The sequence below is a fragment of the Apteryx rowi genome, unplaced genomic scaffold, assembly GCF_003343035.1.
Source record: "Apteryx rowi isolate R43461 unplaced genomic scaffold, aptRow1 scaffold_27, whole genome shotgun sequence".
Lineage (NCBI taxonomy): Eukaryota > Metazoa > Chordata > Aves > Apterygiformes > Apterygidae > Apteryx > Apteryx rowi.
In genome coordinates, this window is record NW_020449085.1 from 846,698 (window position 1) to 872,368 (window position 25,671).

Sequence of the window (25,671 nt, forward strand, 5' to 3'; positions counted from 1 at the left end):
GGCCGGGCGGGCGGCCCTGGCCCCCAAGCGCTGGCGGCGGCTGGGCCGCGAGCAGAGCAGCCGCGCAGCTCGGCCGCAGCCGGGAGCCCCGTGCAGGGCCGCAGGCTGCACTCGCAGCCTGCAGCTAAGCTCTGCCCTGGGCAGCCCCTCACCAGCCCCCTTGTTGGAGTCTGGACTCTACCAGCCGCACAGACATTTCCCCCCACCCCGTCACCTCCACACAGGCCCCAGCCTGCACCCCACAGGGATGCTGGCAGCTGCACTGCCAGGGGCTGTGCTCCAGCACCCCCCACAACCCCCTCCAGGAGCATGGGGCACCCAGGGGCCTCTACACCCAGTGCCCCACATCCTGTTCAGCCCCCATCCAGGCAGCCTGGAGCCTGAAGCCCTGTGCTGAAGGGAACCAAGAGCCTGGGACTCCCTGTGCCATCCCACCCAGCTCAGCCTTACCCCCCAGCCTGCCTCAAGTGTCACATACACACCAGGGGGATGAGTCTGGGGGGCCTTAGACTCTGCCACCCCCCTCCCAGGAGGATGGGCATGCATGGGGGAAGGGGGGTTAGACCATTCCCTCTTTTCCAATTAACCTCGTTAGCTTGCTGCTGTAAATAGGGGAGCTCCATCTGGAGCCTGGCAGCTTCTGCTGGGGGGTCCCCAGGGCACCAGCCGAAGGAGCCTTTGGTAAATGGTATCTAAAAACGCATTTCCCAGGGCAGAGGCTGCCTCTGTTCACACACGCCTGAGTCAYCTACGCCAGCCCCGAGCTCCCTCTGGAGCTGGGAGAGGCACAAGCCTGGTGTCAGAGCACTGTCACCTCCCTGCAGTGTCAAGGCTGGATGCACACTGCTATTTTTAACAGCAGCTGAAGCAGGGAGAGGGGAGGGTAAGAGACAACGCAGCCCTCCCGCCTCCCCCCAAGTTAAGGGGCATCCTTTCCCCCCGCCACACGCTCCTGGGGTCAAAGAGCACAACCAGGTTTGCTGCAACGTGTTTATTATGTGCCAAAAACTACACCACAGCTTACTCCACGCATCTGTAGGAGAGTGCAGTCTTGCCTGCATATACTACAATGAGGTAGAGACTTCACACACAGCTTCACAAAAACCCACAAAGAGCAGCTGGGATATGCAACAATGCAACATCAGCTCAGCAGGAAAAAGGGAGAAATTATGACACTGGTTCTTTGGCACACAGCTTCCGATAGAGGGGAAAGTAAAAAAAAGAAAAATTATAAAGTTCTCAAATCCCAGCAGCATTTCAGTCGACTGCACTGTTACTTCATACGTTTCTTAAACAAAAGGAAAAGTACTTGTCCCCTCTAAGAGAAAGGGCTCCTATGAACCTTCATCTGTCCACCGAAACGCAGCCCTTTTTTAGCTAGTTACAAAAGAAAAGTAAGTCCTGTGACTTTGTGATTAAAAACCTCTATCAACCCCCCTTAAGTGCAACTTAAAAAAGTGCAACAAACTATTTAAAACTATATACAGCAGCTCAGAGATCRTTTATCCGGTCCAGTTTCAAATCCAAAAATCCTGTCCTTTTCCGTTGCAAACCCCTCGATTTACAACTTCCCACCAGCAGCCCCCAGACACAAATTGCAATAATGTTAAAAGCTGCCAGGAAAGAAAAATCTCTCGTTTCAAACGACTTAAAAACTGTTTAAGAGTGTAAAAAGGAACTGGTAAAAACCCTCGAGCGTAAAATATGAAATATGATTTGGTTTAAATGAAGAGCAAAGTCTCCTTGTTGTTACAGTAAAAAACGCCAGCTGAACATTCAGTTTATGCCGTTCAGATGGGGGTTAAATGAATGGAAAGGCACTGTATGGCAACTGCAAAAAAATGGAGCCAATGAGACCTGCATTATTACCATCAGTATTGCAAGGAATGTAAAAAAGCGCCTTTAATAAATAAAAAACCTAGGTGAAGGCATCTGCATAAACACCTTCTCAACACGTGGCCCTTTTTGCTTCTCGTCAGCAAACTAGGAACCAAAGTCTGGGAACTGCAGAATCGCTTGAGGGGCGCTCCCCCCCTCAAAAACCCCAAACAAAACCCGACAAAATTCACTGTGCATTAGTGCAGAAACAAAAAGACCAGCAAGTGCAAACGTGAATGTAAGATTTCCCCATTAGTCCTCAGGAAGCGCGTTCCCAGCCTGGGTCTGGCACCAGCAGGCACGCTCGTGCGCTCTCCACTTGGCAGGTTAACAAAAGGACTTTCTCCTGCGCCTGCGGCGGCCCCCGAGCCTCAGTGGCCTCTTTAGCTGGAGTCTCTGTTCTTCTGGTTGCGCATCAGCGGGCGGTGGTGACGCAGGACCTCCATGGAGTGCTGCCAGTGCCAGCAGGAGCGACAGAAGTACTTGAAGCAGATCTGGGGGGAGAGCACAGGGGTATGCGGTAGGTCAGGATGGGTGGCTCCTGACCCATTTGAGGTGGGAGGAAGCACCAGCTGCTTTCCTGGCTTGGCAATGCCGGACCTGGAAGGCTCCCAGCATGTCAGGGAAGTGGCACCCCTCTCCCCGGTTTCACAGCCCCTGTGACAAACCCGTGCCAGCAAGGCAGGACTTTGAATGCTGYTTGAGCAGCAGGGAGGGAATTTCAGCCGTGCTGCAGGAGGGCGTGTTGCAGGTGGGTGGTGGCGATTTTGCAGCATGGCCCTTTTTAAAAAGGGGATTTGAAACCTAGAAACTCAGCACTGGTCAGAAGCCTCCCAAGGCCACTTCTAGCTGGGGTCTGGGGCTACCACACATCTAACCCACCACCTGCACAGGGCACACAGGCCACAGGAGCCATGGCACAGCTCCATCAATGCTTGCCATACTCCCATTTCCATCTCCCAGTGAGAGCGAGTGGAGCATGCTGCAGCTCAATGATCTCCTCTCCATGGGAAGCCGCTGGACTCTGGCCAAGCTCCTTTGCCCACAGCAAGTGGAGGTCAGCCAGAGTCCCCTACATYGCAGGCAGCCCCAGGACCAACTGCAGAGCAGCAGCACTCCAACTTCCAGCTTTAGTGCCACCACTCTCAGCTTCATTGTCACCATGTTCTTAGCAGCAACCTCCCCCCGGGGCAGCCCATGGCACGCTGCTGCCTGTTGCCCATGGCAGGTCCCTGCAGCCCTGCTCAAGGTGGAGCGGAAAGCTGCCTCCCACATCATGGCAAGTGCCAGGACTTCCCTGCAGAGGTGTTTCCCAGGAGGGCAGCACATCCACAGGGAACAAGGACACACCTGAGGCTCTCACTTAAGCAACCCACTGGCACATCATCTTCCCCAGCAAGGACAAACAGGCATCCCCAAGCACTACAGCAAGTGCTGCYGAGAACAGCAGCGCCTGCTCTTCCTTGAGCAAACCGAGACCTCCACCTCCAACCAAGCACAGACAGCGAGGAGCTAAGCTCATCTGGAAGGAGAAAGCATTACCTGGTCTCTGCAGAAGAAAGGGCCTGGCTGAGCACTGCAGACTTGACACATGGAGTCTTCTAGATATGGATCTATCTGAACCTGCGCAAGARCCAGGGAGTCAGAGACCTGGGCTGGGGGCAACTCCCAGCTGCTCTGAGCAGCCCCAGCAGCACCAGCCCACTGCCCCCACAGCACAGGGGTGCCACGGCAGTCACCAGCACCCGTCACAGCCAGCAACTCATCACCACCCTCTGCTTTTGGAAGGGATATTGGGACAGATTACACTGGTCATGGCACCCACAGCAGGACCACCCATCYGTACGTGCAGCTTCAACTCCCCGGGGCACCCTTGCAAAGCCTCTCCCATCAGCTCCGCTCACCTTTTTAGTAAACTTGGTGGTTTTGATTTCCACAAACGCAGCCGTCACCGCCTTCAGATAACTGCGCTGGTTGTTAAAGGTAACGCGGCCAGACCCTGGAACAAGGCAGACAAAAACAGTTACGCTGACCTGGCACGCTATGACAGGAACCGGGGGAGGCCAAGAGCAAGCTGCCACGAGCACCACCACCCCTTCCCCCTTGCGCAGTTGAGCCACCAGCATGGAAGCAGCCAGCAAGCGTTTGCTGGGAGACAGTATCCAAGGTCTTGCGGCTTCGCCTGCCTCCTCCCCTACGCAGGAACAAAAGCACAGGAGGCAGCGAAGAGTAGAAAGGCTTTTCCACTGCCTGCACTAGCTCTGCAGCCAGGACAGGCCCTGGGTACTGCTGGGCAGCCAGGACACTGCTGTCAGGCAGGTCAGAGTGTGCACTTAGGGGAGGCAGCGCTTCCAGGAGCGCCAGCCGTGGCCGGGCAGAGGGGTGGACTGCCAGGGCGCTGCCGAGGGCGGCACAGCAGCGAGCGCTACGTCTGCACCTGAAACAAGCTGGTACCGAGACAGCTCAGCAGCTTTTATTTTAAGCCTCCCACTCATCCTGAATTCTTGCATTTTGCATCTTCCCTGCCAGTCAGCAGTGCTCCTGCACCACTCATTTCCAGCCAAATCTTGTTAAGCTACGGGAAAATGTATCTTTGCTTACCTACAAGCTGCCTTTCTTAGCGTAATAAGAGCTTTGGCTGCTACAAGACAGTCTGGCATGCTGGCAGACAAGGCTACAGCCAAATCCATCACTGACAGCCATAGTGCAAGGCCTAAACCTAGAACCTGTTTTACACCTTTCCCTTAGCATCTGCCTCTGCTCAGTCACACAGGACAAGGGGCTGGGAGCCCTTGGTCAGATCTGCTTCAGCTGTTACACAGCACAGACTAACCGTGCTTGGGGAGGTCCTTCCTCTTCCAAAAGGGTCAACTCACTCCACCTCCTAGCCTGACCCTCCAAAAGCAGCCTGGGCAATGGTTTTCCTCTGCTGAGCTGGGTCTGCCAGTCTCAAGGGCAGTTCTGATGGCTTCCTGCATCTACGGGCTACAGGTCAGACACTGCAATTAGTCATACAACATGCCTCCAGCAGGACTGTCCTCTACATGAGGATCCAGAGCAAGGCAGGTTATGCGTATGTGGTCTTCCCTCAAAAAGCTTTCTGCCRAATCAGGGGCAGCAGTCAACAAGCAAGCCCAGGATAGTATCTCAGCACAGTGTCTTCAACACTGAAGGCAATTAAGGTACAGTTCAGTTTCCCACTGAGTTCACATTATTGCATCTCATTTAAGACAACTTCAAGGCTGGGTGTGCCAAGCAGCTGCTCAGAGCCAGAGATCTCTCCCACTGGAGGGAGCAATTTGGGCTGTGCAGGAAGCCACTGGAGGTTTTAAGGTCATGCTCTCAGACCTCAGAGAGCCAACATGGAGCAGCTACCTCATGGAGTAGCTTGGCATGCTTCATCTGTGGTCACATAGGAGCTAGGACTGCACCTGTTTCCTGAAAGTCTCATACCTCCATTCTCCACCTCTTGGGACTGCCACCCAAAAGCCACTTTGCAGGTTAAGTGTTGCAGTACCACCAGCACATCCTGAACCCAGGCCACTTGCATGCTGCTTTGCACAAACCCTGACCAGAAAAGCCCAAGAGCTGTTCAAGAACAGTCAAGAGCAACAGACAGCTCTGCATTAGGAAACTCTGACATTTCTCCTGCCTGGCAACACACAGGAGACACATGGTCCCTTCTGAAGTGAAGAGCTTGCTGCAGTCTTCCCACAGTCCAAGCCTGTATATCTGGTCTCAGCTCTGTGAGGTTTCTCCATACAGTCCCAGTGACCTCAGTGGCATCCCCTTGGCCACCAGGCTGCTGGGGAAGCACAGGGAATCAAGCTCTGTGACACAAGCAGCGAGGTGCCGCTCAATTCCCTGTTGGAAGTCTGTCTTAGCAGAGGACAGGAGGGAAAGGGCTGCTGCCTTGGTTATTAGAGGAGGCTGTGCTCATGACCTGCTCTTCTTAGACATGCAGCCTTGCCTGGGAGATGGGCTCACAGAGGCTCCATCCTTTCCATGATCTGCAACATGGTTGGTCTGCTTGGCCTGGAGGTAGCAGGGGCCAGGGCAGCAATACTCCTTGGGAGCAGAGGAAACAGCTGAGCAGCAGACTTGCTACCTGCTGCATTCTGTGGTTTCAGTCCCATCAGAAAGGGGGGTGGGGGGAAGTGTTTTCCGAGAGTCACACTCTTTCCCAGGCTCTCTCCTGCCCCCAGGAAGACCTACGCCCTGAGCTGAGGTGGAAGTGGCATTCTCCCAGCAGACCCAGTCAGGAAACTCGAGAAAACCTTGCTGCTTTTGCCTCCAGCCGCCTTGAAGGCCCAAAGCAACAATACCCTGAAGGGAAACCAAAGGGAGCAGTGGGGACAGGACACTGCCCACAAGTACTGGTTCAAATAAGCTGCTCGCAGCCCTGCCCTGTGGTCCCTTCTGCCCAATAATTGGCACTGGCCCAGCAAGAAGGGCCAGCAGCCAGTGGGTTTGAGTGTACCTCAACAGGCAGCAGTAGCCAGTGCAACAGATCCACAGCTCTGTCTCTGCCCTGGGGATGGAAGAGCAGCCAAAGCAGCATCTCAGGACCATTAACAGCTGGCTCTGCACACAGCACTGAACAACAGCAGAAGACCCTCCAGCAATGCTTAGAGACATTAAGCACTTGAGCTGCTGTGGAATGCTCTAGGACCTTCCAGTTCCCAAGCACGTCAGCTCTGGCTGCCCTCCCCTAGGCTGGTTTTCCCTCCTTGCAGCCAGGAGGTGAGGAACATTGCCTGCAGCTGGACATCTGCTCCCAGAGCAGGCAGAGGTAGACTGCTGTTCCTTCCTGTGGGCCACTTGTCCAGCAGAGCTTCAGGGCACCAGAAAGTCTTGCCCATTGACAAGGACCAAGCAAAGAGCACTGCTGCAGCCTGCTCATCTCCCCAGAGCACCCCTGGGGCGACTACTGCACTTGGCAGGATCAACACTTACCAATCGGATACTTGTGCTTGTCCGTGTCAATGCCAGCATAGACCACTCCTCCGAACAGGTCATACATGACAGCTGCCAGGGCCTCTGCATTCAGCATCCCGTGCAGAGCCCCCACGAAGACAGTCTTGCTGGGATCAAGCCGCTGTGACGGACTGCGCACAAAGTTGCTGTCTGCCAGCACCCAAGGGATCACCTGCACCTGGAACACCACACACAACCAGGTCAGCCAGCCAACAGCCTGCAAAGGCACCCGCTGTGCTGCTCCACCTCAGCAAGGGAGATGCTGCCCCAGGACTCAGCTCCAGACAGACACACAGGGTTCTCCAGAAGGCCTGCTGAGCCCTCATTTATGGCTCAAGTTAAGGGGACCCAGGCTACMTTATTCCTGCTCTGAAGCAGGCCTTGGCTGACAGCAGAAACCCTTCCAAGCCCTCAAGACTTGACCCCCACCTTGCAAATATCCCCTCAGTTCTTGCTGGTTGGGCTCCATGTCCAGGGCAATAAGGCTCTGGGGCCCAGCCTTGCCCCAGACTCCTCAGGAGAGCCAGCGCCTGCTCAAGAGAACATAAACACCTCACTGTTCTGCTCTCAGCCAAACTGAAATCCAAAACACTGGTCCCTTGGGGCTGGCAGCCAGGAAACAATCCATGCAAGACTGGATTTTACCTACAGCCTGCACCTATGTTTACTGCCCAGTCAGATGTCTCCCTGCACAGAAGTCTATTGTTGGAAGAGATCAATGAAACAACCCACCACTGCCAATTTCAACAGGAGCTTCCATCTGCTAGACAGCTGATATAGGGCCCTGAAGAGTAGAAACTTCTGCCAGAGCTAAATCACCAAGCGTGAAAGTGCTGCCAATAGCCAGACACCAAGAGAGCCGTCTGGAGTGCAAYTAGTTTGTGCCTGTCTAGATAAGAGCTGAATTTCAATTCTTTAACTCTACAAACTTGTGCGGCCGTACCTGATCTATAGCTAAGGCCCCTGTTTACTGGAATGCCAATTTGATCCTTTGGCAGCCTCAGCACCTCTACCTCCAGAGCACAGTTCAGCTGGCCAAAGCTGTCCTGGGGAGCAGCTGCAGTTACAGCTGTGGATCCAAAATATCTGCCTGCAGTAGGCATGAAAGCCATTTATTCTGCAAGCAGACAAGGTCTAATAAAGAACCAAGTAGGATCCAAATCTTCCCCCACAAGCAAAGGTACACAGAACTAAGCATGAAGCAGTAAAATCCCTATTCCTGTGCTCGTTTTCAAGTAAATGAAGCAGCTCAGGTGCAGGGAGCACTGAAAGGGCAGTGTCTATCACAAATCCAGGAGCTCCCAAGCCAGGTCACAATTCCTCATACAAGCTCTTGCAAAGTGCAAGACAGCAAGTAACAGCAAGGAAAAAAACCCACAAATCTGCTGCTTCCCTCCTTGCCTGTGTCAGGCCCTGCTGTAGGAACATATCAATTAAAGATGGCCAAGAGCCAGTTTTGACTTCTGCTGCTCTGCTTTAGCACTACTTTCCTGGAGCAGAGTAACACTGTGTGCCCCCTCCGCCTCCAAGGATCTCGCCAGAACCCCTTGCTGTCATCTACAGAACCAGCCTCAGTCCTAAGGTTAATCACAGCACTCTCCATCTAGCACCAAAGGATCCCTGCTGCAGAGCCTTGCCTGAACACATCAGTAGCAGCCATACCAGCTCTCACACAAGCCCTACTGCAGGAAGGAGACACATTCCAGGCACGTCTTCCCCAGATGACAATTTTATTGACCACAGACTGTCCCTGGGCCTGGCTCCAAAGGTGTCAAAGGCAAACTTGACAGTCTGCTCCAAGCCAGGAGGGCTGAGGGGACCTGATGGGTCTGCTCACCTCTTTGCAGCGCATCCTGCGGCTGGACATCTTGAAGTAGTATTCACTGAGGCCATCAGGACTCAGCAGGTCCTGGGAGCATGCCTGGAGCAGAGCACGCACAGATTTCTCTGACTCAAACACCAGGTAAACATATCCTTTGGAGGCGAGGGGAAAGAAACAGTTGTTAGAGCAGCAGCTGAGGAGAAAGACCACCCCCCGTTTGCAAACACCCTCAAAAATCACTCTCAGATACCAAAGTATCTGCTCTACATCTCCCTTGCTCTTCCCCAACATCTTCTGTCTAGTGAAAGGCATGATTTTTTTCATGCAATACTGCCCCATCAGAGCGGACTCTGCATAAAATATCCACCTACGACGCACCAAGTCTGGCTGAACTGCAAAAGAGCCCAGCTTTTCAGCACAGCACAAGATTGCCCCTCTGTCCACTCAGCCATCAGGGGCAGGTTACCCACGTTCAGTGCTATTTGGGCCACTGTCTCCTATATGCAGGAGGACAGTAAAACAGCCACATCTGGATGGGAAAAGTGAACACAACCAGCTTGGCCACAGCATGGTCTGCAGAATAGACTTTGCTTCAGATGTAGGATCTTGGCCCACAACTATAACTCAGGCCCTAAAGTCACCTCCGTCAGTGCCAGCACTCTGTACCTGACATTACTTTGGTGACTGAACTAGGCCATTAAGCACCCACCAAGCCTACAAACTAGTTACCAAGTTCATTATGCCAGAACTCATTACTGCTTATACAACACATCACCCAGCCATTTCACAGACAGGATTATGCCACAGGGGCTGTTCAACTCACCGGTGCTCAGAGCCTGCCAGCTTGCTGTGAACACACATTTGTATTCACCGCTTGTGCTTTACGCCAAGGGCGCACGCGCCCTGGATGCTTACACTAGCAGTGGTGACTAGCAGCTCTTGACCAGAACAAGCCAGCCCTGCGATGGCCTGCAGAAGCAACCAGGGTTTTTTCTCCTGTGCTTCTGCCCAGCACCACGCTAGGCAGGTAGGGATGCCAGGTTAGAGGTGACAGTGCAGTGCAACCCTGGTGCTGACCCAAGTGCAAGTTGGACATTTACCCTAGAGTGCTCTGTACCATCCAGTCACCAGCATGCAGCCGTACCATCCCAGCATCCGTGCTGTAACATAGCATGGGAAAAAAGTAACCCTACCGTGTCGCTATTACCTTTAGGCATATTACCTTTGGGAGGGCAGCGTGGGTGTTTGCCATCCTTACCAGGCCACTCCACACTCAGTGAGCCAAACACACGGAAGGTGTTGATCAGTCCAGCTATACACAGAGGGAAAGAAGTCAGTGATCCACAAAATGCTTCATCCCAAAGTCCCTGCAGCCACCTCTGCACAGGGCTCTGTGGAAGGCCCAAGCAGAAAGCAGGCTGGACACCATGGCAGGGCCCAGGAGTTCACTGCTGAAACAGGCAACTCCACATGTTGGCAACTCCAGTGGGATGAACAGACAGCTCTTTTTGCAGAGCCTTTCATTCCCTGCCTACCCTCCACACTGCTGTTGAGCTGGCAGCAATGCCTCAGGGGGGTTGAAAGCCCTTCTGGTGTCAAAACCCAAGGCCCACACTCAGCACAGGCTGCAAGGTCAGGGCCGCTCACCTTCTGTAATGTCCCAGGGGACGCCTCCTAGGAACACCTTGCAGGAGTAGACAGGGTTCTTGTAGTTCCGGGGAGGCAGCTGCCCACTCCAGGTGCAGGTTGCTTCATTCACAGCTTGGACAGATGCAAACACTTATATAGGACCATTGACTTCTTTCCCATGCTCCCACTATGTTCTCCACACAAATCCCCATATTGCACAGCTACAGGTCCAGCAGAGCTACAGCAGTAATAGGCACCTTTCCTGACAGCCCTTTCTTCTGCCAGCAGGTAGACCCAGAACCAGGCTGGCCAGGGGAGAACTGCAAGTTCAGGTCCAGCCACATCTGCAGAGGCCACTTGCTCCCCTCCCGCAAGCACAGGGCAGCCRTCACCACACACTGCAGTCTGCCGAGACCCACCATCCAACTTACCTGCTGCTTGCCTATGAAGCCTGGCTTCTCTTTCGATACTGAAAGGGTCCTCTGGAGAGTCCAGGAGATCCCAGGAAGGCCACGCAGATGCTCCAGGCCATCTTTTAGACGTACTGGCTGGGGAGGAAGTTACTGCAGCCAAAGCAGATTGATCTTGATCCAGTCGTGACCCCACTCCCATCTTTAGGGGGTCCCTTGACACCCCGCTGAGGGGCAGGAAGGGCAGAGGTGGGGAGATGCGAAGGCTCGACTGCAAGAGAAAGTCCACATTAAAACCTGGTCTCCAGATGGGAGATGCAACACTGGCACTCACGTACCACTCCTCGGCCTTACCCACAACCAGGCCAGGAGAGGAGGCTCTCAGGGAGGTCCTATTCCGCTGAGACCCCGACATCCATCACAGGCAGGAAAGCAGCTGCCTCAACTGTCCCAGCAGCCTGGAGCAGGTGCTGATGGGACCACACAGCTCCCTGGGAAAGGCCTGCCCTGCAGCCGTTTCCCATTGAACCTCTGCCGAGTAATCAGCCATGGAGATCAGAGGCACCTCACACAACAGGGCAGAGCCAACAGCTGCCTTACACCTGCACAGCCTCAAGGACAACTTCCACCCCCAGGGAGCATCAACTCCACCAGCAGGAGCCCCACGTTTTGCTTCAGGCCCCACTCTGAAGCAGCCTGGGCTTCCCCAGCAGCACCCACAGAGCTCTGCAGCAATTGGCTGGTTCTCACCGCTCGGCATGTCAGCTCCATGGCCTGCCCACCTAGGATGTGGGCTCAGCTGGCTGCACTAACCTGCCTGCTCTCAGGTTTAACACTGCTCTCCTTCTTGGGCAGAAGGATTCAAAGCATGAATTAATAAAACAGCAGGGATGCAAGACACACTGCACAGCTTAAAGTGCTAATCACCCTGCAGATCCAGCTGGATGCTGCTGCAGCCCAGCCACCCACACTGAGGCCATGCTGGGGAAGACCTTCACCAAGCAAGGCCAGCATAAAGCACTGCTGCCCTGCACCACCTGCCCAAGCCCTGGATGCTGCACAGTTGCAATCCCAGGTCTCCAGGGCAGATCTTAYAAGCAAGAATCAAGCTGGCCATGTCCTTCACACCCATCCCAAACAACAGGATAAGGCCGGAACCACACTGCAGCAGAGCAAGGTGCAGCACAAGAGGCAGCAAAGCCTGGTTTTAACTTCAGGTCCTGAGGATCAGGAGGGAAGCCGTGCAGGGCACTGAGGCCTGTGCTGCTGCACGGCTGGGAGCAGAACTGGCCAGAGCCAGGCTGCCCTGCTGGCACACCCAGAGCTGCAGCTCACACTGCAGTATAGACCCAGCTGCACAGACCAGGTCAGCAAGACAGACACTCTCCTCACGTGCTTGCTTCCAAATTTAGCTATGCTTTAGGGAACGCAAGCAGGCTAGACCCAGTTTGCTCCAGAAGAAACAGCCTTGAGATGGAGAAGTGCAGTCAGCAAGTGGGAAGGGCAATGAAAGACAAAGACTGGAGCTCTTGAGAAGCCCACGCTGCAGTCTGGAGGCAGCTGTGCTGATCAGCCACCTCGCTGTTGGAAGCGGGACCCAGTCACCCCACCATATACCAGCTCAAGCGCTCCGACCCTACTTTAACCTACTAGGGCTGCAAGCACAAAGCCAAAAGGCCAAAAAATTGTTTAAGAAAAAAATAAGCGTATCACTAGTCTGTGCTGAAGGACTGCATAAGTAGCCCCTTCTTCCAAACCCTGGGCTCCAGGAGAGATCCTCACTGTGTCAGTCTAGACATGACAGTTCCCTCACTTCAGCACTCCCTTCCTGAGCCRGCAGGGATGCAGCTTGGCACAACTATCCCGCACTCTCCAGAAACGCAGCAAGGTGCCAGGAACCACACGTTCCCAGGCTCAGAGAGCAGATACAAGACCCAAACTTACAATCAAGTCTGAGAGGTGGTCAGAGCCCGAGCTGAACCCACTGGTGTCTGAGTCGGAGGGGCTGCTGGAGCGGGAGTCCAGGAGGGAGCGGGAGTCCAGGCGCGAGTTCCTCAGCGTCGGCGTGGGAAACTTTTCTGACAGGTCTGAACCAATAGGGTCTAGAGGCAGGAAACCCAGAGGGGGCTTTCCCAGGACATTCCCGAGAGGGTTACTCAACATGCTGAGAACTGGAACACAGAAACAGCCCATCAGTGCTACAGCATGCCACATCTCCTTCCATCCCTCCCATCTTACAGTAGCCCACATATGGCTAGGCCAGGGATGGCACATCTAGCAGGTACCAACCCCCCGGACTGCTCTAGAAAGGCTGCGTGTTCTCGCCATYGCTTGCAGCAGTGCACCACGCAGCCAGCCTCCTCTGAGCCAACGGCAGCAGCCCGGTGTGGCATACAAATGCAAGGGCTGGTTATTCTCCCAAGGCAGTAACCAAAGAGGAGAGCTCATTTCACATGGGGAGCAGAACCAGGGACCCCACGTCCTGGATACAGACCTCAGGCTGTCCATACAGCAGCTTCAAAACAGGCCCCTCCACCCGGTCCGTGCCATTACACTTGCATTTCTTGCTGCTGGTGCCAGAGCAAGCTGGGATCCATGGGGCAACCAGCCCCACAGCCGCAGCAAGGGTGGCGCACACCGACTGTACCCACAGCCAACGCTGGCTGCACATGCCTATAGCCCACCTAAGAGCAAGGCCTGACCCGAAACAGGCATTCGCAGACTCAGAGGTGGGATGGYGCACACGTCAACCTTGACATGAGCTGGCTACGGGCTGCCAGCGATGTGCCAGTCTAGCCTGCTGACAAAAGGAGACTTCACAGCCAGCRTGCGCCATCCCTGATACACGGGCAAAGACCTGACCAGACAGGCTTGTGACCAAGAGCTGACAGACGGGTATGCGCCAGACTGCTGCTCTCACATAGCAGCAGGTTTTCCTCCCACTGAAGAGTATCAAGGCATGCAAATCACTCTCTGCCCACAGAGCCCCTAGCACAGCACCAGGTATCCGGGGGCCGTGAAGCACTTGTCCCACCGCGTGGGTCAGCGGTCTCGGGCCAGCTACCCACCCAGAAGAGCAAACAAGGCACGCTCAGCCATACAGGATCCCATGGGGGCACGACACCAGCCAGCTCTACGCAAGAAGAGCAAGGCTCAGCAAGCTGAATGTGTCCCCAAACCAACTGAGAAGAGCAGAGCATTCAGAAACGGTTTTAATTATTCAGAAGCTGCAAAACAAAGCAGCTTGCTCTGAAGCTTTCAGTTTTCAGCAAAGCAAGTTTGGGATCCACTTGATATCCTGAGCCACACCTGATCCTGATCAGCTAGAACCRAAAGGCTTTAAGCTCAGGATTTCAATAGCTCTTATACAGAAGAGGCTATTTTGACAGTCCAAAACATTGCCCAAAATGGATGGGTAACAAATGCTGAAGTGCACTATGATTGATACACACCAGCACCAACCCAGTGCCAACTCCAGGGAGAGCTGTAGAGCACGCCTGAAGTGAGATGCCAGGATGTGTCCCAAGCCAGCATTACCCAGCAGCATGCCTGCTGGGGAGCTGGCATCTCCAGGCTCATGCTAGAGTAAGCAATCCCAAACCACCACCAAAAAACCCACACACAGGCACAGGTGGGGTCCTTTATGTGAAGCATCTCCCTCTGAACCCRAGGCAGAGCTCACCTGAGGAGCACTGTTAGCTACGTTCACATCATCATCCCAGAGCACTGGCTTTTTCCCCCATCTGTAGACCCTCATCCCTGAAAGTTTCCCCAGCAGAGCTGCAGACCCCTGGATTTCCACATCTCAGCTGTGGCACAGGWCTAGGAACTCAGCTTACCCGTCTGCTCAAAAGGGTCCCTTGGAAAGGGACCATCTGCAGGTAAGGTCGCAGGGATCGCTCCTGCCTTCTGAAYATCAGTTCAGCCCCCCCGGCAGCAGCGCTTATGCTTACACCCAAAGCAGCAGCAGCCGCCAGAGYGGACAAACCCCGCAGTCGCAGGAAGCCTTGCGGCCCAGTAGTACTTACTGTCGGCAGAGCTCGACCAGCAGCAGCCTCGCTAGCGGCGGCGGGGGGCCGAGGGAAAGCTGCCGCAGACAGCTCCAGGCAGGGAGGAGACTGTTCCCTCTAGTCACGGCACAGAGCAGGACAGACCGTCTCCCAGCCTATGCAAGCTGCGCTACGCTGGTTTGCCGACTTCGCTGAAGCCACGTGGTACGTTTAAAAATACAGCCAGCGTATTGTTCAAGGGAGACAGCTGAATTTGTTAAACAGCCTCAAAAATCTGATTAGTCACTAAACAGTACAAGAGTCCAAGCAAAGCAGCTGATCCACAGCCCAGGCCTCACAGCTGAGGAACGCTCCAGTGCTGGCCCCCTCTTCTCCACCAGCGAGCACAGCAGGCTCGTAATGCCGGCCAGCGAGGAGCACTGCACTGAACCTGCACGCAGTGGCATTCCTGGAGACCCAGAGCAGCAAATACGATACCGATTGCTACTGGCAACGCTGCCTTAAACCTCGTCTCCTGGTTAAAGGGCTCTCTTTGGAGGTGCAAAACCCGGATCTGATTCATGTTGTATTAGCAGGGGTTCAGGGCTCAACAGGAGCCCCTCAAGGATCTTCCGGGCACCCAACTGCTCTGCCCTGTTTGTTTTATCTGCATCTCTGCCACCACACTGACTTGCTACTGCCCTTCACTTACATTTACCCCCAGGATTGCTTAGCTGTCACTGCAGCTAGATGACCTATAGGACAGTATGAGCTCTTTCAAGCAGCAGGATTACTGTCCTTTCAGGGGATCCACTGCCAGGGGATCTAAAAGCCTGGGGCATCTGAGTTCCAGCACCTACTACCAAGCATAAACCTTCTGGCTGCAACTGACCCGCTCTTAACTTCCCCTCTTGGACCCAGTCCTAGAAGTGTTGACATCCTGCTGTTAATGCAGATGGATTTTATCCCCTCAAGCCCTTTTTGACAGGTATGCCCAGACAGCRTGCAGCTACAGGCTCTGCAGGCTACGCTAGGCTTGTGACAGACCCCACATCATCCCAGCAGGTCCTAGAGCTGGACTCAGCCTAGTCTGGTACCTAGACCCACTCACAGGGACAGTGGAAGGAGAAGCTGCAGGCCATCCTCAGCATTTCCTTCATGCTTGCTTAGTGATCAGGTTGCATCCCTTGAAGCCAGCCTTAGCAGGTAGCCTAGGAAACACTAAGCATTGAAGAGACCAGAGCTTGTTCTCAAACCCCCCCCCCCCACACTGCCCTGGCAGCAGAGCACCCACATGCCATCTGCTCTAGCTCTGCCTGCTGATTTGCACACTGAACCCCCTTGGGGTACTACCTTGGCACACAAGATGCCTTCCAAAAAGGCTGCCCACTAAAAAAGCCCCCTTCATTTGGGATATCTACTATAAACATTGTTATTACAGGGAAGTTTGTCTCCCCTCCCAAACATGCTGCCTGCAGAAGACAAAGTTTCAACTTGCAGCATGCACGCAAGATGCATCAGCAATTTCCAGCGTCAAGAGCATCCCTAAAGATGCAGAAGTCGAGCTAGAACAGCAGATATCAAGCAACTATCCAGATTAAAAGAAAAAAAGCTAAGTGCAAGCATCTAAATGTTTTTTCATGTCTAAGGGAGCAGTTTTAACTTGAGTCAAACGCGACTCCCATTCATTAGTACTCCAGCAGCTGGTGTCCAGAGCATGGTAGCTTGCAGAAAGCTTCTGGAACTTTTCAGGCCTCCACTCAGAGCCGCAAGAGAGGCACACGCCAACTCTCCTTTGCAGGGGACAGCAAAAAAGGTAGCTTTTAATAGAAACGCAGCTTTGACTTTTGACTCATTGCTGCAACTTTAATGACTGAATTCGGAGCCAGCATGCTCCATCTTCAAGCATGTCAGCCAAACGCTGACAGATTTAAGAGCTCTACGGAGCAGTCTTGATACCAGCGTGGCACTCCTCCAGATAGCGGGTGCTCAGGTCACACTCTGGAGCGAATGAACATCTTAAGAACCAGTCCTGCTCCTTATTTGAGCCTGTCCTAGTACAGGCTCTCAGGACAATACTGCTGAAATACACCCCCTTAATTCCTGCACCATCCTGAGGCCTCTAGAGATACCAAGAGCACATGCAAGCATTGGGATCCATCACATCCAGGCCACGCTTCACAGCAGAAGCACACAAGTACACCTGGGGAGCACCCAGAACCATGGCTTGACAGGGTGGCTAGTTTCTGTACTGTTCTGTAGACTCAAACTCAACTTTTAACACTGGTTATCAGCCACTGCAAGCTATCAGGTTTAACATGTACATACCTAGTCTCAAACAGACCCACCCCATGAGGACAAGCTGTTCATAGCGCACACCCTGGGAAAGGGGCGCCAACCACCGGACACCCAACTCCCAGCACAACCAGCCTTAGAACAGGTTTTATTTCTCCACACGTCATTTAGACCTGCAACTTAAGATTTTCAGCACCTGCTTGACACTTTGAAGAGCAAAGGTTTCTGCCTTGCTCAAGTACTAGAATTCGCAGCCTTGAAAGAATATCTTCCCAGTTTTGGTAGTTTTGACCAAACATATTTTACAAAAAATGGGCCTGAAGATGGGCCCTCGGCAGCCCATCTCACCTCAGCTGAGAGCTTAGAGGGGGGCTCTGGGTAAATAAATCACTTTACGACTATGCAATCACAGATGATGCTTTACTGCCACAAGACCTTAAGGTAAGCAGAACACTGGACACACAGAACATCCACTAAGTTATTAGTGACAGCTAGAGAAGACTCAAGAAGCTCCGTCACCATTAAGTTGTCCTCTTACAAGCATTGTTTTAGCTTCTCCATCTGCAAAAGACCATCCATCAAAACAAGCCAACAGCACATTCACAGCTGCTAACCGAGCGCCCTTCCCATGCTCTTTGCTCCTTTGTGTACCAGTCTAGCCCAGTTATCTGGGAACTGGGTCTGCTACAAGTTAAGACTCATGTTACAGTTGTCCAGATCCTTCTGCTCAAGACCTTTCCCCACACTGCAAGAACATTAGTGAAACCTTCCCCACAGCAGGAAAAATAGTATTTGCCATAGGGTGGCACACTTCACTCTGCCTCTTCACAAGCCGAGGGGCACATGTCAAACTGTGCATGCACCCAGCAAGCTCCCATGGAGCTAAGCAGAGTGCCAGCCCCCAGACTCTTACATTACAAGCAACGTCTGGCACCTGCATGCTTAATGCGTGTGTGCAGTTAAGACACTGTGTGTTTGGCAGTGGTACCAAGTGCTAGATGAGCACATGCACGCACTTTTTTAAAGTCATGCTCTGAATATGTATTTGAGCCTTTGAAAGCTCGCTGCAGGGCTGAAGAAAGCCTATTTAAGGGAGACTGGAGCTTGCATAAGCAGGTCAGCAATGCCGAGCCGTTCAGAGTGACTATTTGCAGGCTGACACCAGCAGCAAGGTTAGGCAAACGGACATTTCAGTCTCCTGAGAAGAGACACCAGAAGTTTGTCTGCTGGGAGATTACTCAGCACAGGAGGAATGGCAGACTGTCAAAACCTCCCCTTCAAAGTCTACTGTTCCACCCCGATCTCCCTGCGCAGGCACAGGAGAGAGAGAGAGAGAGAGAGATCAGCAGGGAAACTGCTACCAGGACAAGTGGGGCAGAAGAAATAGCTTTTAGAGAGCCACAGCACTTCTGCATCCACTTGGTGACACCTGCTGTGCCCAAAGGCTGCAGAGCCGCATGCACATTTGGGGCACGGCAGCAGCAGCAGCGGGAAGCAGTGTGACTAAGGCCCTGGGGACCGAGCACAGGGCAGTTTGTCRTTTGTCAAATAAGCTCGTAAAGAAAAAAGGCTGATGTCCCAAACAATAGCCTGCTGCGGTTCCAGAAAAACAGCTCGTCTGCAATTTCCACCACCCGGCCAGACTCTGCACTGGTGGGGTGGGAGCAGGCTGAATGTTTTAGTCAGCCAAAAAGCAGCACCTCCTACAGACACTAAGCAGCTTCGTGGCAAGAGAAGCATTTGCACGTCTGAAAGGCAAACAGGCACCTTAACCACCTCCTACAGCTACAGTTAACATCTCTGCAGTCAGCGAGACGCAGCCAGACAGGCTGCCAAAGTGTGTTCCCCCCTCCATGGCACAAGCGCTGAGCCACTTAAAACATGACCTGCTCACCATATGGGAAGGGGCGACCAGAACTCCAGGCTCATCTTAAGCGAAGTTTTAGCAGCTCATGCCCGCAGCYGCGGGACCTCGCGCTGCCTGCTAGGAGCCAGGAAGCCTGCAGCCAGCACGGAGAGCACAAGCGACACCAACCGAAACAAGCCCAGCAGAGAGCTGCTGCGATAGTCACGGGGTGGAGCACGAGGTGCAGCAAGGGGCCAAGAGCTGGCTTTGCTCAGCGTGGGGAGGGCAGTCGGATTCCCCCCTCTACTCCCTAACAGGGAGTTACAGAAAAAGAGAGCCAGACTCCTAAAGGCGCACAAAGAACAGACAGGCCCAAGCCGCAGCAAGAGAAATGCTGATTCGAGGGGAAAAACCCACAAAATTCCTCCTCTCCAGTAGAGCAGCCATGGGACAAAGCCCAGAGAGGTGGAGGGGGCTCTCCATCCTTACAGACTTCCAAAGCTCATCTGAACAAGGCCCTGAGCCAACCGATCTGCTTTGCTGTTAGCTCTGCTCTAAGCAGGAGGCTGAGCATCTCCAGAAGTCTCTTCTGGCCCAAATCTTCCCGACCTGATGCTTATACACCCATTACTCCAACTGGAGAAAAAAAAAAAAATCTCTGCTGTTATCAGGAAAAGCCACCTGAAGTCAGAGATCTGCACCCTCTCCAGAGCTGCACACTGCAGCAGAAGTCTTACTCATCACCTCRCCAGGCTGCCAATATTCAAGAAAAAGCACCCCAAAACAGCAGATGCGATCAAACATCTGCTTTGCCAAGTAGTAACCACCATCTCAGCAGGAATGAATGCGCAGCTCCTCGCACCAGTGAGTTACTTTCCGAACTACAAAAGAGGAACCTCTGCCCTGATGGATTTTTCATTTGGGACGAAGAAGAACTGAGGATATTCAGGCAGCTATTTCTGGTTTGCTAAGAAGGGGGTGGGGGAATAAAAAAGGAAGCATGATCCCACAGCTGAACTACAGAATTAGACTCAGGGCACCTGAGGGCTATTCTTGGTTCTGCCACCAACATGGCAAGTCACTTCCTCAGTGCGCCCTGAAAAACGGAGCCAGCAGCCCAGAGGCTCGTTTCATTAATGCTTGAGCACACAGGTCCTGCCGCTCCGAGGCAGTGGGAACTTGGAGGCAGGGAATTTACTATGGTGTTTCTGGGAGGGGGAAAGGTAAATACTAAAAATCAGAAAGGACAGCTAAAAATGCAATTCAGAGTTTTAAGAGCGCACAAGTATTTGCACTCAATAAGCAGACTGCCACAACAGCATGCATCTTTAAAAGATCAAAACATTGAAATACAGCAAGGTTTAACTTGTATAAATCCCAGAGAGATTTAAAAGCCAACATATTCAGGTCAAATTCAGCGCAACAGCTTCAGTTTTGCAAGCCTCAAGAACAAACATTTCTATATTTAAGTGCCAAACTCCTCTCAATTATCTGCTGCAACATCCAGGGTGCAAACTCTGCAGCATGTGTTAGTTTATGTGATAACAAGGCAGAGACTGACTCATTTTCACTGCTCAGCTGCATCAGKTTTTTTTTGGGGGGTGCCAACTCAATTAGGATAGCACTTTGAGGAAAAAAGGTAAATTCTTTACAGGGGGTGACCTGGGGGAGCAGTCTGCTAGGCCATACCCCTTTAGGCAAGGCAGTAGGCTGCAGTAAAGGGAGAACAATTAAAAGCCGGGCTTTAATCCCAAATGCAATCTTATTCGCAAAGTGGCTCGCAGGCCTCAGTAAGGCATTCAGCTGGCATAAAGCCACATACCTCATCGCTACATGAGCGTGCCCAGCACCACCAGTGATGCCTGCAGGTTCCCAGTTACCTTGCCTCCGATCTCTTAGAGGTCTGCATGCCTCAGAACCGCAGCTTTAGGGGTTGGCTTGCTTCACCCTTCCTTCCCTCTGATACTCTCGGACTAAAAATAGGCCAGAAGGGCGAGCAGGGAAGCCAGGCATTCCTCCGTGGTTGTCTCAAACGGATGGCGGCTGCTGCTGCGTCTCAGCGCGGCCTCCGAGCTGGCAGTAATACAGACATCACCTGTGATTCAGCTGTTTTGCCAGCGCCTAAGGGACCACGCGCAACAGGAACGCGAGCGAGCCTGGCGATGGGGATACGAGGTGCCGAGATGCAGCATCGGCTGGAGCTCCACCCACCCGGCGGTGGCACAGCGCCAGGGCGCGTGCCCCGGCTTCCCGGCGTCCGTGCCCCTGCTTCCCGGCYGGCATCCTCTGCAAGGCCGTTTATTCAGCCGCGCAGTGGCACCGAGCAGAGCCTGCGCAGTGACAGTTCAAGGACCACAGTACCTTTTGGAACAGGATCGTTTCACAGAGCCAGCTCAGCAGAGACGCGAGTAAGTAGAGCTGTGAGGGGTGGGAATCGCACAACTAGTTTTATACACGCTAACTAGCCACCTTTGTCTGGGCCAGAACCCACTTACAGGCCCCAACCACCAGTGACAGCAGCAGGCACTGCTTGCTGTCTCTTGTATCAATTTAGCAGAGCCCCAAGAGCATTCCCAGCTGGCCCATTTAAGAGCACCTTGTCCTGGGAACACTGATGCAGCCCATAAATTAGTTTCTCCAGGCCCCTCGGGCCACGCTCCTTTTCCCATTCTGTCCCTTGTTCCATGCAGGGTCTTGGAGAAGGTGACTTGTCCCAACCCCATGGTCAGATAGCTTCACATGAGCCATCTTCTAGCAGCTTTCTTCTCCTGCTTTGAGCAGGAGGTTGGACTAGATGACCTCCAGAGGTCTCTTCCAACCTGAATTATCCTACAACCCTAAAAAGGAGCACTGCAGAGGGGTTATGCAYTTAGGGGCCCTCTTACTCATAGCCATCCCACATGCAGTCAGCAAGGGAAGCCAGCTAGAGGGATTTCAGCTGTGTAGGAGACCAAGGACTGCCCTGCTGGTCATAGGCCYTGACTCTAGTGTCATAGCAAGGACAGGTTATCCTGCAGCGCTGTGCTACACAACCTGCTTGTCACAGAGCAGCAGGCTGTACCCAGGCACAACGGAGCACCAGCGACAAACTCAGGTCTACGGTGGCAGCAGACACTGAACTTGTCCCACTGAAGCAGGGAAGGAAAGGAACAGGCACCACTCCTACCTTCTGCTGCAGTCCYAGTCCACTGGGAGACTAGGTCCAAAAGCTACATGGAAGTCCAGACAAGCTCCAAATGGAAGCACTCAGACCTGCACACACTGTGGGGTTTAAAATGAAGGCATTGTGCCGAAATGCATTCAGGGCCTCTTCTAGAAAGCTACCATATTACCACAGATCAAGCTGCAGCAGATAAAGGCTTTCACGTCTGCTCTGCCCAGCTACATCCCGTCCTCTGCTTAGATATCTAGCAGTGCAAGGGTTGGAGGAAAGCCTGCCCTCCTCCCCGTCTCTCATTCAATCAGCATATTTTATGGATAAATCCCTAAAAGCCCAGGCCAGAGCTTGTACACATCTAAAACACCCTGCCACTACCTCCAATATCAGTTACAATGGAAAAAGACTAAGCTACTAGTTGCCTGGGGCTGCTCAGAGCCACTAAACAGCAGCTCTGATGCTCTCCTCTAAAGGTAACATGCTTGTTAAGGCTCATTTCAGGAAGTAGCTGAGAGGCATGCACRCACTCCAGACTACAACTTGTGTCAAAAGCTTACAGCACGATCCACAAGCCCACTCTGTTTGTACACACTGGTCTCACAGGCAGTGAAGTAGCAGTAGCATGGCTGTGAAGAGTGGAAATCCGCCAATGCTAGAGCATTTTTTCATGGCACTTCCACCAGCTGCTTTGAGCAAGGTCAGATGCTTGAGAAGCCTGCGCCTTCTCTGCACCCACACTCATCAGCAGTTGCCTCCACAGAGCACACAGGCTACCGCTGGCCAAGTGGCAAYGACATCCCCTCGGGGCTGCTCTGGAGACCACAATGCAATACCCTTCAGAGGGAGGCAAGGGAAAGGGTTTTCAGTAGGGCGTGCATGCTGTCCCCAGCACAAAGCTGCCCTGGCCCAGTGCAGCTCTAGCACAGACTGCTGGTTGGGTTCTTAAGTTACTCATCTATTTGCATCTTATACTTTGCATCATCCATGCAAATCTGTTTGGCTAAGAGAAGCTGCTCCAATTGAAGCTTTTAGAGCAGGATTAAGAGCAACTTCCATTAGAAGCCAACAGCAAGCCCAGAGTTTTGATGTTTACATTTGATATGTTTTATTCTGTTAAGGATCAAACAGTGCTGCCACATGAGCAGTCTGCAGCTACTAAGTGCTCTGCGCTTTCTGCTCCACAGCACAGCTGGTTCTGGTCAGCAGTTGAGAAATCAGCCTGTGGACTCTGAGCAGCCCTTACTCAAATGGGCTCAAGAAACAAGTGCCCATTAAGCATTCAGACCAAGTGTGTCCTCAGAAAAGCTCTACAGGAACTAAGATGGCATGGGGAAAGCTTTTAGTAAGGCCATCTCATGGGTACTCCTGAAGCGCATRTCATGCAGGAGACCATGTGTGCAAGCCCGATCCCAGCTCTGAAAACTAGACTTCCCCTACAGTGTTATAATTAACCACTGCATACATTGTGCTTCCACTACTAAGCCTTGAGCAGTGGGCAGGCTGCCCCTGAAGGACCAGGGCTTATGCAAGCACAGCTGCCTCACAAGCCCTTCTTAAATGCAGCGAAGGACACTGAAGACAGGGGGTTCAGGACCCCACTCCACCAGCAAGTCTTTGGCTACCAGATTGCCCCAATCCCACACAAATCTGAAAAGGCCAGCAAGAGGTGGCCTTGCCTCTTTGTGCCAGCACCAAGGGCTGTATCGTGAGCAGGACAAAGGCACATGGAGTTTCCCAGACAGCCTGGTTCCTTCCTCCAGCTCACCGCATTGCCACATAGCGCTGTCACTGCGGGCAGAATCCTAGCAGCAGCCTGATTTATGTCAAGCTTCAGAGGCTGCCTAGCCACGGGCTTCAACTTGAGTGAGGCTGCAGATGAACTCTCATGAAATGAGTCTTCCTATTGCCAGGGTGAACATGGTAAGTGATCCCTCCCCAGACCTGAAGCTTCCCCTTCACTAGGGAGAGAAGAAAGTCAGCTAGGATGCTTTAGTGACATACCCCAATAATCTAGAGTTATCTAGACCCTGAGCTCTTCTCCATCAGCATGAGCCTCTGAAAGCTCCCTCTAGCACAAGGAGAAATGAAGTCTCACGCAGCCAGGCAGGAATATGCAGTTCAGGATTACTGTACACCACTGTTTGGGTTCAGGCACCTGCTAGGCAGACTTAGGCAGCAACTGGCCACTGAAGCCACTCATCCAAAATGCAGCAGGCAAAAGAGTAGGGCAAGACGCGGACATGCAGGGAAGCACAAGGGAAAGCACTATACTGGTACACCCCTCAGGAATGGGCATTTGGCACCATATCACAGCACAGGTTAGCCTCGCACCAAATTAAACAGCCCGAGCCGACAAGTACTCTGGGGACCTCCCTTACCCCAACCCTCCGTCCCTCTAGGGTCTTCCTCAAGCTCAGCAGCTGAATGCTCAAAGCAAGCAGCTTGAGCCCTGTAGGAAGGCAAACAACTGTTGTGTTGTGCTTATTTGCAACAACCTCCCCCAGACTGATCAGCACCACTCACTGACCTCCTTTTAGCTATGGCACAGATCATGACTACGCCTGGATAACCCCACAGAAAACATGGTGCTTCCTTCTGCCAAGAGGAACCAGCCCTGAAGGAGAGGGTTTCTCAAGTACCTGCCACCTGCCACCACACAGTATTTCTGAGGACAGTCTGCAAACAGCCTGCCCTGGCTGCAGACAGCCATGCTTCTGTGCAACAGGCCTTTACTTTTATCCTTCAGGAGACAGGGGGTTGCCTTGCAGACTTCAGAGTGATTCTTACTTATAAGAATGGAGGTTTCAGCTATCTGCTGGGCAACGCAGAGCTGATTGCCTGCAGTTCCAGCCTAGCAGATTTTAAGCAACTAAGGATAATCAGCATGTTCAGGTTTACTGCAGAAAGGAGAAGTTGCTGAGTTCTGGGGAACAGGAGAGTCAAAGGCTAGAAGCATTCAGCAGCATTTCCCCACCACAGACCATTTCCCTAGCACTGGAACAACTGCCTGTACATCTGTAGCCTTGCTAGCCAGGAAGTGAGATGGCAGCAGCCACCCTGGAAAGGGCACAGATGAGACTGGAGCCTCAACAGCATATCCAAGACAAAGCTCAAGTCTGTTGCTGTACCAGCAGCTTTTTGGATCACACACTAGGCAGAGGCAGATACAGCTGCAGCAAGGTGGTCCACCCCGACCCAGGCAGCAAGAGCTAATCTGCTCCAGGCTGCCCTCAGCAAGATGCAGACATCCATAAGCATGAAACTGCAGAGCTGATCCTCCTGAAGGAGGCCTTGCAGTCCACAAAGCCAAAACACCATGAAGGGGGCAGTGAGCCTCAGTCTGCAGATATGGGAGAGAAGCTTCTCTGAGGAAGGACTGAAGAAACAAGCCCCTTCTGTTCACAAGGACATGTGCCAGAAAGCATAAACCAACCCGGAAATTGCTCGTACCTGGGCCACAGCCAGTTGGTTGATAACCTGATGCAACACAACTGACCTACAGGACTCACTGCAAGAGGACAGAGGCCCACACTCAGATCAGATGAGCAGGATTCAATATATTGACAGAAGCTTCCTCCAGTGCATTACTAACCTAGCAAGCCTAGCGTTAACAGACCGGTTCTAGGAGGATTTCCCAGTGGGCAAGTCCGTCTGTCCCACATCAGGTT

General features: G+C 53.0%; 1 protein-coding gene across 1 annotated transcript in view; it reads right to left on the reverse strand.

The window, feature by feature from the left end:
* Nucleotides 1–976: 976 nt before the first annotated feature.
* Nucleotides 977–25,671, reverse strand: part of CPEB1 (cytoplasmic polyadenylation element binding protein 1) — a 48,329-nt gene continuing 23,634 nt past the window's right edge. Inside the window, exons 4-12 of the mRNA XM_026068285.1 lie at nucleotides 12,661–12,887; nucleotides 10,738–10,987; nucleotides 10,325–10,438; nucleotides 9,900–9,989; nucleotides 8,693–8,829; nucleotides 6,835–7,033; nucleotides 3,783–3,877; nucleotides 3,421–3,501; nucleotides 977–2,372 (exon numbers count right to left, since the gene is read on the reverse strand). Coding sequence (XP_025924070.1) covers nucleotides 2,262–2,372; nucleotides 3,421–3,501; nucleotides 3,783–3,877; nucleotides 6,835–7,033; nucleotides 8,693–8,829; nucleotides 9,900–9,989; nucleotides 10,325–10,438; nucleotides 10,738–10,987; nucleotides 12,661–12,887 — 1,304 coding nt within the window. The 3' untranslated portion in view covers nucleotides 977–2,261. The remainder of the gene's footprint in view (nucleotides 2,373–3,420; nucleotides 3,502–3,782; nucleotides 3,878–6,834; nucleotides 7,034–8,692; nucleotides 8,830–9,899; nucleotides 9,990–10,324; nucleotides 10,439–10,737; nucleotides 10,988–12,660; nucleotides 12,888–25,671) is intronic.